This window comes from Onthophagus taurus, chromosome 1 (assembly GCF_036711975.1).
Source record: "Onthophagus taurus isolate NC chromosome 1, IU_Otau_3.0, whole genome shotgun sequence".
NCBI classification, from domain to species: Eukaryota; Metazoa; Arthropoda; class Insecta; order Coleoptera; family Scarabaeidae; genus Onthophagus; species Onthophagus taurus.
In genome coordinates this window covers 8,358,503-8,370,662 of record NC_091966.1, presented here as the reverse complement: position 1 = coordinate 8,370,662, position 12,160 = coordinate 8,358,503, and the positions used below count along the sequence as shown (strand labels likewise).

Here is a 12,160-nt window from a genome sequence, read left to right as displayed (position 1 = left end):
TGCTACGAAATCGTTATGTTTGTTTTCCAACGAAACGAAACTACGACCAACACTTGATAAAGTAGAATCTAGTTTCCGAAAAATTGAAAATTGTCTATTAATTATTTGGATATGGTGGAAACAAAAACATTAATTCCGACCTAATAATTCATTAATTTATTATTATTGAACATTACTGGATATTTGGCAACTATTCGGGACAAAACAACAAAAAAGTAAGCAACAAGAAACCGGTAAAAGTTTTCGGCACAGAACCAACATGTAATGTATTGCAAGTCGATGAGTTCACAGATGTTGCGAATTTTCCAAATCGTATGGCGTTTGATGGATACGAAAAGGAATTTCTAGTCGACTTTTTGTTTTGCCAGCTTTTTATTTTAACAGGTCACACAACAAGAGAAGATATCTTTAATATTATGCATAAATTTATGCAACGGAATAAAATTGATTGTAATAGATGTGTTGGAATAAGCATAGTTGGAGCAAAAAGTATGGTCAAAATGTTACCCCAAATGTCATATTCACACATTGTTATATACACAGGGAAGCGATTTGGCAATACATACGTAAGATATCCGCTGATGTACAGAAAATTCTGGTTTAGAAATATATTAAGAAATGGGCAGTACTAATGGGCTTCCTTTTTTATACCGATGTTCGTTGGCTATCTCAAGGGTAAATTTAAAATCGATTACTTAAACTTAAAATTGTATACTTAACCAGAATTGGCTTTGTAAACTGGCATACTTAGCAGATATATTCACTGTTTTAAGTTGTCTCAATTTATCGTTCAACGTAAAGAAATTTCATTGTTATTCCTTCAAGATATAGTAAAAGCTACAACCGCAAAACTAAATTTATGACAACAGGGAGTTGGTACTGAAGAAATCGGCTCGTTTTCTTTTTTCATGAGTTTATTACAAGTTCGGCTACTAAAACTGATGCTGATACTATGAAACATAACTCATTATATAAGAGTTTACAACTTATATATTACAAAATCAATGAATCAATATTAATACAACATCCTTTCCAGAAGGTTTGTTGTATGCGAAATAAGAGTACTTGTTGGAATTAGGTTCAGACGGATTTTTGAAAAATAAACCTAAGGAGTACACTTTAGCATCATTTTGGTTACAAATACAACATATGTATCTAAAATATATCTTGCCTTTTCCAACTTCTTACCTATGTAAATTTGCGTTTTCAGCATTTGTAGACATTAAGTCGAAAAACAGACTTTTGGATATATAAGTGGAGAGATTCAATTAAGAGATTAAAGAATAGGTAGGCAAGTGTACCGAGAATCATTAAAACTGAATTATTACAGAACGGAATAGATGATCTATGTAGTATGATAAGTTATCTCTTCACGAGATACGTAATCGGAAAACCGATCCCAGAAGAGTGGAATTAGTGATTCATGCCAACATAAAAAGGGGATAAACAGAAATAAAAAAACCATTTAAGACAGGGAAGACGAGCTATAAAGAGCATTTGGTGGCACAATGAAATTCCAAGAAAAAGGAAACTGTATTGGTATTAATTATACTGAGCAGAAACGTGTAAGTTAACAGAGATGAATTTTCAAGGAGCATTTCGCATGCCGTTTGTCGGAACCAAATCACGTTCGAAAAGTTGTTGTGCAATTACCATTTTGTATGGATGAAAGCGTAAGTCATCATGAAGATCGACGAGTTAAACGATCTGACAATTCCAAAGCACCTAGAAGATCGCAAAACTGAAGTGTTAATTTTTGCAGATGCTCTAACGGTCTGTGTTACTTCTGGTCTTTCATGGAACTCATTAGGCTTGTTTTGGTTTAAGAGTTCTGTAGTTCAGAACTGTTCGGAGTTGCAAAACTTTTGAACCAAAACAGGTCTATTTTCTGCTACCCTAAAAGCTTCCATCCACGATAAGATGGGAAGCTGACTGGCCTCGTGAAAAGTAGGATTGTACTACTAACGGGAATTGGTCCTTCATCCAAAACATTTAGACAACTGACGATGTTTGACAGTTAACAGAAGCCCATAAAAATAGAATAAGCAGTCGAAATGGACGTTCTTAGCAGACCATGCGGAATCTTGAGGAAACAATGGATAACAAATGACGTGCTACAAGTAGCAAATATAAAGAAACTATTATAGAAGATATCACAAAAAAGATAGCATTAAAATGGGTTGGGTTGGGTTGGCCCAATGAACGAAGGAAGAGAGGAAAGCTTAGGAAGACGTAGGATGAAGGAATAACGAAGGCCAACAAAGAAAAAAACCTCACAGATATATAGATTGCCAAGATCGTTCATAATGGAGTAGATATTTTGATTATGTAGTAAACAAGGAAGAAATAAATATATTTTGATTGTAATTAAAGTATATGCAATTCTTTTACGAAGGGTACTCGATAATTTGAGAAGGGGTTAAGAAGTTTGGGAAATACTGTTGTAGAACTTGAGAAAAACGAACATAAGTGATAATGGCCTTCCACTACATATTTGTCTGGTAAGTGTTAGCATTCCGGACGTTAAAACTCGCCGAGAATATAATTAGGGTTTCCAGTTCTTCTGGATTAAAAGCATAATCTGAAAAATCTTCTTTCAAAAATCCTCCTTTTTACTTTGATACAGCGACCCATCTTTTCCGATATTCCAACATAAAAGGAGACAAGATTGAATTTAGGGCTTTCCGTTCGTTTTCGGGATAATCCGCTTTGGCAGTTTTCAAATTTTGGTACTTGTATATTAATCTTTCTGGACAGTTACTCATAATATCAAACAAAAATTGCCTTAACAAAGGCAATAAATTGGAAGAACTAAATCCCATACAAAAATTAGACTTATTAGAAATTTAAATTGAAATGAACACCAGAAGTAGAAAGCAACAACATTTTAAATATCCAAGAATTATTTTCAAGAGTTAAGCGCTTTACAAAAGTTATTTCGAATTATTTCCTAGAAATGAATTCAAGATAATTAAAATATTTACTTGTAATGTGATATTAAATTTAATTTTATCTTCTTTTTTAATTGTAGACCTCGAACGGAAATAGCTGAAATGGAAACTGTACTGTGATGGAACAAGAGAACCCCAACAAAGAACAAAAACACCAAAACGCCAACAGCACATTTGCCGTCACACCACCACAGAATAATAAACGCCTCTTCATTTCCGATCCGCGAGAAACTCTTATGAGCTGCACAAGAATGATAGATAAATTTAAAAAAAAGAAATGAACGAATGATGAAGAGGAAAGAAAAGAAGAATTTACACGTCTCCTCGTATATCCTTTAAACATTAAAAAAATACTACGATTTAAAAACGTAATAACGTGAATTTAAAATTAAGGTGAATTATTATGTACTTAACTGTAATTTTATCTGTAATTCGTAAAATAACAATTGTTTGTTTAAACGAATCACAGATAAAGCTTGGATTGTAACGTACGAAAAATTAAACAAAAAAAATTAAATATGGATTAAGTAAAATAATACTAATAATAATAATAATCATCCTAATGTTCAAAGAGTAATGTGGTGTGTAGAGCAGCGAATTTATTGTGAAAATAGCGACTTGAAGATCTCCAAATGATGATGGAAACCGAGTCGCATATGAAAATTATATAGAATCAAATGACGATAATTAAACACTGCGAAACGTGGCTGGAATATTGTGGATGCCGGGATAAAATACGTATTTAATTTTTCGTTCTATTTAACATAACTAAAAGACATAAAAATGCTAATAATGAATAGCACCAAACGCTAATTTATGGATGTTACAAAATTTTTTCTGCAGGTTCCGTAAATTTACAACGAAAATAAAAAAATTTTCGCACTAAAACGTAGCTTGCATATTAAATATGACAATAAAATTTGTACTTCTCCTTTCAACTGATTTAAAGTCAATTTATCATATTTGGCACTTAAAATTACCGCAGCCGAATACGTAACCACTCGTAATCCACAATAAAAAATTTAAAAACTAAATGAAAAAAATAGCTTTAAACCCTCTCTACCACTTAAGGGATAAAAACCAAATTTTTTGTAGATAGCACAAGAAGAAATGCACAGAACGTCCCTTGAGCCGTCGAGAACACGTACAAAACTATGTACATTTTCTATATAATTTTCTACCGATATGTATAAAAATTTATATATTGTTGTTGCTACAAGAAAAAAATTAAAAAAAAAAAAATAAAATTAAGATTGAAATGTTGTTGCTGTTATTGTTAATGTTATCACCAGCGCTCATTATAATACGTACGTAGATATCACACAAAATGAATTTATTGCATTTTATCAAAGTAATAATTTAACTGGGAAGAGTTAAAATGCCGATACGAATTCGGATGTTAATAAAAACGAAACTAAGTAGGTTAAAGAAATAAATTATTTGAATTAAAAAAATTAAAAGGTTTAAATAAAAAAAAATTGTTGGTTTTTCTTCGAATCCGAAATCTGATTAATATTTAATATTTTGCAGAATATTAACTTTTAGACACAAACACAATAAAATTGTTTTTGTAATAAAAAAACTTGATTCTTATAACTTACAATCTTAACACTTAAACCTCAAATATGAAGTAACTGAACAACAAGAAAACGATAACTCTGAATTTATCGTAGCAGGTATGATTGTAGATACAAAATCTCAAAAAATAAAGAAAATTAATGTATTACATATATATAAAATGTATGTGTTTAAATCTAATAATATAAGCGGAGCAAGCACATGCCAGATAACTTTTTTATTCAACATTAATTGTTGCGTTTTTATCAAAATCATTTTCTCTTAATTTAAATTGACTATTTTTTTCTTTACATAAATGTTTTATAATATAAAAATTTATTTGCGTACATTAATTTTATAATTAAAGTTATAAATCTGGCTGTGTTTTAACGCTATTGTAAATAAAATAAAAAAGAAATAAATATTAATAAAATGTGTTAAATGAACACTTATAAATATATGTATCGCTCTCATAATCATTACGCTCTAACATTGTGTTATTTCTGAGCACCAAAACATAAATAAATAAATTTAAATATGTTATTACGTTTATTAAGTTTAGTAAACTAAAATAAATGCTGCCGCTTGTTAACGTTTGGTCGTATTTTGTAATAAAATCTTGTTTTCTTTTAACAAAGTTATTCAAATTTGACCCACAGCAACAGTTAATTACTTACATTTGAACCATTTGAACCAAGAAATAATCGTTGAGAATTTTCCTTTTCTTGATACAGAATGATTCATTTTTTAGTAGATGGAATTCACTGTTGCTGTGTTTCAGTTCTTCCAGATCACTTGTATCAGCGAATTTTATCAGCAATATCAAGATTAATAAAAAATACAATTACAATCATAAAATTGTCACACACTCGATTTATTAAAATTTCACCATCCAATTTATTAATAATTAAATTTTACAGGCTCAATGTATTTTACCTATTATGTTTTAACAGTAACAAAATAAAGTATTTTCTATGTACTATTATATACCTTTAATTATTTTTATATCACTTTTATATGGATAATTTTAAATAATTCGTCTAACAGTAATGTTATTTCACATTCTGTTGTAATTTTATTTTAAAATCTAGTTGTTCTCATGTAAATATCTGTGTATCTTACTAGGCATGTTTGCGACAAATATGCTTACCATAAACAAGACAGATTCTTGCATAGTTTCTGCTACGTGGTTCCTTTTTTTCGGCACTTTTCGGCTATAAAATACTTCAGGCAGATAGATACCAGATTTTCAGGACGCTGTCCTGAAAGACACCAGCTCTAATACATTTAGTTTTCGAATTTGTTGAGTTAATTCTAACGTTAAAGATTTTTTCCTTTAGATCTGTCAGTCTATTAATTTTGAAATCGTTGTCGAAGGACTTCCTGAGGTTTAGATTGCCAGCTTTCCTGCACCATTTTCTTAATGGACGGCTTCCTACTGGTTTTGCCTCCATTGCTGTACGCGGTAGTCTATTCACATGGCTGTAGCATTCTCCTTTTCGCTGTATGTTTCTGCCCCGTCGTACAACGTCCTGTATTCTAGACTGTATATGGATGTTAGTATTTCTTATTTTGTCTCTTCGCTTTTGCCTAGAATAGTTCTTAAAGTTTTCATTTCAGCAATCTTCAGCATTCTTTTTGTCTTCTTGGTATCTCCGCAGGCCTCTATACTGTAGGTGATAATGTGATGCGGGTTTTATAAATTCTTATGCTATCTGTTCACATGTATTGATTTGACCTAATTGTGTCTCTTAGGGTGTGCCAAACATTGCGCGGTGATTCGATGTCTTCAGGCGTGACATGCCGCACTCTACCTGCCGCTCGCGAACGTTTTTAATGCACGGAGTGTCTCGCATATGTCGCGTAACACTACCGCGCAAATGTTCTTTGGTATGTCCAAATGCCGCTTGTTGCTTACTTGCACATCTATATACAAGTGCGCCGCACTATATTTGAACACACCTTTCAGCACCCAAAAGGGCTGTTGCTTTATTTACTTAACTTCTTACTTCTCTAGCAAGACCGTGACTGTATCTACTACAGTCACGCATACTCCTCTACAATTAGTTTGCACCCCACTGGTTCCTTGAAAAATGTCATGGCTGACTAATCCAATGATGCCACCTGTTGTATAATCACATCCATCAAAAGGTTGAGCAGGAATGAGCGATAGTTTAAGCTCATTCCTGCTCAACCTTTCTCATTCCTCCTAGTGTTTCGATATTTGAGGTTGTGTGTCACCAGCTTTGATCCTTATTGCGTTGCCGGTAATAAGACTTTGGATTAAATTTATAATTTGAAATGGTAATTGCTTCTCCAGTATGCGTAGAATGTCTGATAGGCGGCGCACATTATCAAATGTCCTTGTCATTTCTATGAAGCAAAGGTAGGCGGGTTTATTAAATTCTATTGATTTCTCTTTTAGTTGCTTGATGATAAATATGGCGTTTGTTGGTGATCTGTATTTTTGGAATCTTAGTTGTTTTTTTCTGTTCCCAATTTGCACTTCTGCTTTTCCTTTAGGATCGTCGCAAATAATTAAGACAACTTAATATCAACACAGGATGTGCTACATGAAAAATTCTCAGAATTTTACGTGGAACCCATAAATGCAACAAAAAATGGGGGTTATATTTAAAACTGTCAACTTAGGGATCGTATCTCTATTTTGGGACCCTGTACATTTCAATTTTATCTCAAAAAATGTGCGTTAAAAAATAACAGATGTCCAAGCCTTTTTTCTGGAAGAATATCTCACGAATTGATTCCTTACATTATGTACACAGTTTATAATTATTAAAAGTGGCTCGCCCAGATCTTGGGACATCTGGGCTCTTTTGCAGCTTCTTGTATACTAGTTTCAGCCTAAAATTTTCATGTACTTTCCACCAATAAGGATTCAATGTTGTATTTTTCCAAGTATATAGGCTTTATTTTGGTCTTCGCTGGACGTTCCAAAGTATTTTGCATAAAACCATGTTGTAGTAAGTGCCTAAGTTAATTCATGTTAGTGCCCTCACATCCAATATTTGCGCCGGGGTCATAGCTCTGTATGTTATTATAAAGCCAACCATGCATCATTGTTTTCTGGTGTTGCATAAAGTATACTTGTGCTTTCTCTTGTGCGGGAAGTATGTATATTGATTCTCAGCTCATTCCTGGCGCAGAAATCAATCCGAAGCTTGCCATTTAGAGCATTTAGATCTCCGAAAATTATAATTTTATGGTTGCTATAAAGCTTGTCCATAGTATTTTGCAGTTCCGAGTAAAAGTTCTCAGATTCTTCTGCATTCTTGGATATATACTTATGGGGTGTGTTGTAATCTGCTTGAATTCTATAGATACTCTCGGTATTCTGACATTTACGTATTCGATATCTTCTATGTTCTGCGTGTACCTTTCATGATTGCGCTACGCTGTATATTAAGATGTATTTTCCGTATTTTTTGTTCCTTGAATATTTCTTTTGGTTTCAACCCATATACAGATGATTCAAAATATCGCTGTTTGCGCTTTTTTCGCAAATTGATGCGAAAGATTTTAAGGGGTGATTTTTCAACGAAAATTAAGGGGTGTCTTTCATATAACTTTTTGGTCAAAACCACTTCTCTTCCAAGTTACAGCCCTCTAAAGTTAAGGGAAAAAATCTGCAACTTTCTTATCTGTTGACATTTTACAACTAACAAATTGTTAGTTTGATCACAAAAAATAAAATAATGGTGAGATCAATTTGACATAAATTCATTTCTTTGATTAATAATAACCAATCTCTGAATTAATTCACTTGAGCCTGTGTATTATTTTATTTTTTATGGACAAACTAAGAATTTTAGTTATAAAAATCGTCAAAAAATGTCACCTTATTAGTAATAGTTATCTGACAAATTTCATCCTTCCATATTCCTCCATAGTGGATTTATTAAAGAAAAAAAATTTTTTTCCATAATTTTAGAGGGCTGTAACTTGGAGGGGAAGTGGTTTTGAACAAAAAGTTATATGAAAGACCCCCTTAATTTGAGCGTAAAAATCACCCCTTAACATCTTTCGCATCAATTTAGATACACCCTGTATATTGAATTTGTGCTTTTCCATCCCGATAACAATCTCAAGATCCTTACCGATCCATGACGTGATGTTCCACCATCCCAGTCTGGTGATATTACTCCTTAATCGTTTTGTTGTCGTCCTTGTTCATGCGTAATCTTTATCCGATTTGTCCGTCCATTTTCTGAGGCTTTATCTTACACTGTGACACTTATTGGGCATCTAAATCCTGCCCCAGGCGGAGTTCTAGTCGGAATTTTGGAATCGTGATAAATAAATAATAAAAAGATGCTTGGAGAAAACTTTATTAGATATCACGTACTCACAGATTACAGGAACAGATGTTAAATTCTACTGTTCAAATAAAACGAGTCGTTGTTTAAGTTAAGTTGTTACAGTTAATCTTTGATTCAGCTATTAAGTAAAAGTGATGTTCTTTTTAGTGGTTAACACATAATTTTTTTTAAATATACAAAAAAATGGTTTAATCAACTTAAAGATTTTACATTAACATTGGTAGTAAATAAATAAAAAGTACAAAATAAGTATAATATTTAAGCTAATGACTTACACAAAAAATATGAACAGTATAAAAAAATAAATTATCTAAATATAATAGTAATAACAAAAGAAATTTAGTTGAGAACAGATGTTCTTGACAAACCTGCAATTAAATACAGAAACTAGTAATAAAATGCAAAAGAAAATGTAGTGAAATGAATATACAATAAAAGTAACCCTTTCTGGACAAAGTAGATATTATTTTTTAATTGGCAAATATAAGAAATCAAATAAATATTTAAAAAAGTTTCAAGAAACTTAACACATTTATTACTATATCTATCTCACTTTCATAGATGAATATTTCGTTAATTTCTACCATTAATACAATAACATTGTTGTTTTACATTTATTGCTACTTTTAACATTCAGTTTTTTGACTGGATAAATGCTTATTCTACTTTACAGTCCTTTTTATATTGATATCTTTAACAGACACTCTCATAATGAATAAAATAGAATTAATATACATTTTTTAATCAAATATTTCTACATGAGTACCCCACATTAATATAATTGATTTCTTAAAATAACCACATTTATTCTTTCCTTTCTAATTAAATAAGTTTAAACATTCTGTCAACAGTCAATTAATGAGATAGACAAAAATAATTTAAGCTATTTGAACATCATTGATATTGTTTTCCTCTTTTAAAACATTACCTTCAATAAATCCTTTTAATTGTGAATAAGCATGTTCTAAATTATCGTTAATAACAATAAAGTCAAAATTGCCTGGAGTAGTCCCATATTCGATTTCTTTTGCAGCCGTCTCTAACCTTAATTTTAAACTCTTTTCTGTTTCTGTGTTTCTACTCTTTAATCTATTTTCCAAAACTTCCAACGAAGGAGGCATTAAAAATATATACCACGGTTGTAAGTGTGTATTCCGAACCTGCTTAACACCTTGAATATCAATATCTAATATGCATATTTTTCCTTTTTCACACACAGTTTCAACAGCTTTTTTGCTTGTCCCATAAATATTTCCACTAAATTCAGCGGATTCAATGAAATCCCCAGCATCGATTGCTTTTTTTATAGACTCCCTATCAGTAAAATGGTAATGATCACCTTCTTTTTCACCTGGCCGAGGTTTTCTGGTTGTGTGACTAACTGAGAATCCAAATCTATTTGGGAAATCCGTCATCAATTTACTTAGGAAGGTACTTTTACCTGATCCAGAGGGACCACAAAGCACCAAGGGCCTCGATTTAGTTTTCGTCGAAGCCATTCTAATAAAACCTAAATTTAAAAATGAAAAGGAAGAAAACGGAAAGGGGAAAAAGAAAACAAAGATTAGTATTAATTTAAAAACGAATTATAAATAAAGAATATGCATAATCATTCCTTACCTGTGAAACGAAGAATTTTGAGAAGAGAACTATTAATTTCCAAATAAATAATGGGAAGTTGTAGGTATTATTTAGCGAGACACGCGACTTTTTAATTAACAAAGATGATTTATCGAGCCTTTATAGTCTTGAGTAATTACAGTTGGTTGTGTTTCAACACGAAATTTCGCTTAGCCATAAACGTAAACTTACACAATAAACAGCAATACCTACACACGTTGTACACGACACAATTTTTTGAGGTTATACGAAACCTGCGTTTACGTTAGAATGAATTTGAAAATGTATTATTTTATGTTTATTTAATCATATAAAACATTTTCAACTTTGTCGTTTACTATCAATAAATAACAATGATAATTTATTATCAAAAATCTTAATACAATAAATATTGCAGTATTTTTAAACAAACATATGTATGCACATATTATGTTTGTTTTGTAGTGATGATAACTTATCTACTAATTTAAAATGTTTATATTGGAAAATCTCAATACATTCTCTGTAAATTTCAAAATTTATTATTTGATAGTACTTATCACGTTTATTGGATGTGATAATTCATATTTCTTAACTTCTAAAGTCTTCGGCGGACTGAGTCCGCAATTGTCAATAGAAACGATCGCCGGGCAAAAGATGGCGTTAGTAAGAAGTTATTAAATTTAAAATTTATTGTGCGAATTTTATTGTTTACTTTTTTACAGTAAATCCATATAACATAACCCATTTGCACCATAAGCTCAGATATGCACCGATTCACTACTTTTATTATTATTAATGTATTATATTGAACTAAAACTATTTATAGAACACCAGCACTATACAGAGTGTCCGTAAAGTAACGGATATAGGCGATAAAATCATTATAATAATAATAATACCTTATTCCCCCATTTTACCAAAAAATCGTAGAGTGTGTCAATTTAACAATAATTACATTGTAATATAATACAAATTGAATTCAAACATTAAATTGGAAAACATATCAATGGTATATGTACAGGTGGTTCAAATTCGATGTCTGAATAGGCTATCTCGGAAACTATAAGAGTTAGCAAAAAAGTAGCTTACATGTCATGATCTTGTTTTTCGAGAAACTGCTAATGCCAAAAACCTCAAAGCGCTATCGTCCTTTGTTTTTCCTCTAGAGGCCAAAATTGAAAATATCGTAAAACCAGCATTATCTTGGTTATTGTTATAGGTGGAGTATTATAACTACGACATTGTATGGACACTTTTTTACAGAGAATTTGATGACGTAGTCAAAAAAAATGTTTGGTTTTAGAGTTTGATATACAGCCTGTTTCAGAGTAACCGCCTTATTTTTTTTTAGCCACACTATGGGTACTACTTTCAAAATATTTGGCAGTTATATGTGTTAGGACATTCTCTACACGATGGTGATACCAGATTTTAAATTGGACGAATTATTTCAAAATGGCGACTTTCAACTTTTTTTTTTAAATGGAATGCCATATTTTTTTTTATTGTTGAGATCCTAAAAACATTCTTTTTACGATAGTATTTCGTTTTTCTTAAAAATTCATGTCTTCCCCCATCAGAAAGCAAACTAACATTTTAATCTAGTAGCTCGTTAATGTTTTACACTCGATGTTATTTTTGTCCAAATATCAAGTAGCGGTAGACACAAAACAACAATTAAACTTTAATCTAGTAGTCAAACGTCAACCA

The 12,160-nt window shown here is 31.4% G+C and overlaps 2 protein-coding genes across 7 annotated transcripts in view; one reads left to right on the top strand and one right to left on the bottom strand.

Annotated features, from left to right (window-relative positions):
- LOC111414869 (NMDA receptor 2) overlaps positions 1-5,493 on the top strand; it is a 165,273-nt gene extending 159,780 nt beyond the window's left edge. For all 6 annotated transcript variants that reach the window (XM_071196248.1, XM_023046324.2, XM_023046323.2 and 3 more), the window contains one exon: positions 3,032-5,493. In XM_071196248.1, coding sequence (XP_071052349.1) covers positions 3,032-3,071 — 40 coding nt within the window. In that variant the 3' untranslated portion in view covers positions 3,072-5,493. The remainder of the gene's footprint in view (positions 1-3,031) is intronic.
- Positions 5,494-9,638: 4,145 nt separating this feature from the next.
- On the bottom strand, positions 9,639-10,976 carry LOC111414882 (guanylate kinase-like). The gene is made up of 2 exons (XM_023046345.2): positions 10,469-10,976; positions 9,639-10,358 (listed from the first exon to the last, which is right to left on the bottom strand). The coding sequence occupies exon 2, from the start codon at positions 10,345-10,347 to the stop codon at positions 9,727-9,729; it is 621 nt and encodes a 206-aa protein (XP_022902113.2). The 5' UTR covers positions 10,348-10,358; positions 10,469-10,976; the 3' UTR covers positions 9,639-9,726.
- Between the last annotated feature and the right edge of the window lie 1,184 nt (positions 10,977-12,160).